General features: G+C 50.6%; 1 gene segment (V, D, J or C); it reads left to right on the top strand.

Moving 5' to 3' along the window:
- Positions 1 to 410: 410 nt before the first annotated feature.
- Positions 411 to 1,106, top strand: LOC103212992. The segment is given in 2 exon segments: positions 411 to 456; positions 535 to 1,106. Coding segments are annotated over 2 exon segments (618 nt in total).
- Positions 1,107 to 1,587: the final 481 nt, after the last annotated feature.

Raw genomic sequence — 1,587 nt, 5'->3', positions numbered from 1 at the left:
CTCTGGATTCTCCACAGACACTGAGGTGGGGACCCTCTGTGCTGTCTCTCTGCGCCCTCAGGCTGCAGACTCACAGAGACCTTCCACCTACCCTCCCCCAGTGGATTGAGAGCTGCACTGCAGTGGGGAAAGGGTTGTGTTGTGCTGTCCAGAGCCAGGTGGCAGTGTGTGTGTATGTGTGTGTGTGTGTGTTAGGACCTTCTCAGGTCTCTCCCATGAGTCTCAAAACCTGCTACTCTCCCTGCCTTGTGTTTCTACAGTTATAAAGCCTGAGAACTCTCACCTGGAGGGCAAAGCAGAAATATGCAAAGTGGGGACAACCATTTAAAAACACTCTGACTCCACAGAGGAGTCTTACTCACGGCCCAGCTGGGATCTTCATTACTTCCCCTATACATTCTCCTTCCAAGATGCTGTCTGTCAAAATTGTTGTCCTCCTCATGGCCGTTCTCCCAGGTTAGAATGGCCTGCGGTTTGAGGTCCCCTAAGGGGTGGGAGGTGAAATCCTCTGACCTCTGATTCTTGTCTCCACAGGCATCTGTGCCCAGGTGCAGCTGGTGCAGTCCGGGGCAGAGGTGAAGAGACCTGGGGAGTCTCTGAAGATCTCCTGCAAGACATCTGGATACAGCTTTACTGACTACTGGATCCACTGGGTGTGGCAGATGCCTGGAAAAGGCTTGGAGTGGGTGGGAGATATATACCCTGATGATTCTGATACCAGCTACAGCCCATCCATCCAAGATCAAGTCACCATCTCCACAGACAACTCCATCAGCACCGCCTTCCTGCAGTGGAGCAGCCTGAAGGCCACAGACACAGCCATGTATTACTGTGCAAGGGGCACCATGAGAGAAACCACATCCCGAGAGGGACAGAAACCCTCAGCCGGCTGTGTCTGCAGAGCAGAGCCCTCAGGGGCACCTCCACCCGGGACCACCCAGCTCACCACCAGAGGGAACACTGTCTGCTGGGTCCTCGGGAGTGAGACCATGAGGAACACAGGAGCACTGGCCCACAGTGCTGACAATGACACGGGCCCCTCCTGGGGACATAGGTGCTCCTTGTTGGAAGGTGGGTTCTGGGGCAGCTCGCCCGGGGTCCTCTAGAATGTCTTCCCCACAAGGTTTGTTACCGCGTTGTTATGAAATATCTCCCTAATGCAGGCATGTTAATTATTGAGAGTCACACTCAATCCATTACTGTCTTCCTTGCGTCCTTCCTCCTCCCCATCCTTCCTACCTTCCTCCCTCTCCTCCTGGTCATCATCATGGCTTTCCCTTTTTCTGTTGGTAGCTATTTTCATAGTATCACTATTTGTGCTGAGTGGTTGCTATTTGTCAGGAAACAATAGATTAATAAAGCCTTTTCTTTAAATAATTTTAAGCATTACCTCATCACTTATCACCATCTCTTCTATCCACATCTCATCACTCTTCCATTGTTTTAACAACAGCTCTATCTTTCATATACCTGTATTTATTTCATTTTCCCCCCTATCACCTTCATTATACACATCAATTATATTATCCTGGAAAAGCTTTCCCTGTGGACCAGTCACCAGCTTACCTGTGATCCTTGTTTCAGGGG

The sequence above is a fragment of the Orycteropus afer genome, unplaced genomic scaffold, assembly GCF_000298275.1.
Source record: "Orycteropus afer afer isolate SDZICR_OR568_19922 unplaced genomic scaffold, OryAfe1.0 scaffold01200, whole genome shotgun sequence".
Taxonomy (NCBI): domain Eukaryota; kingdom Metazoa; phylum Chordata; class Mammalia; order Tubulidentata; family Orycteropodidae; genus Orycteropus; species Orycteropus afer.
This window is presented reverse-complemented; position numbering and strand designations above follow the sequence as displayed.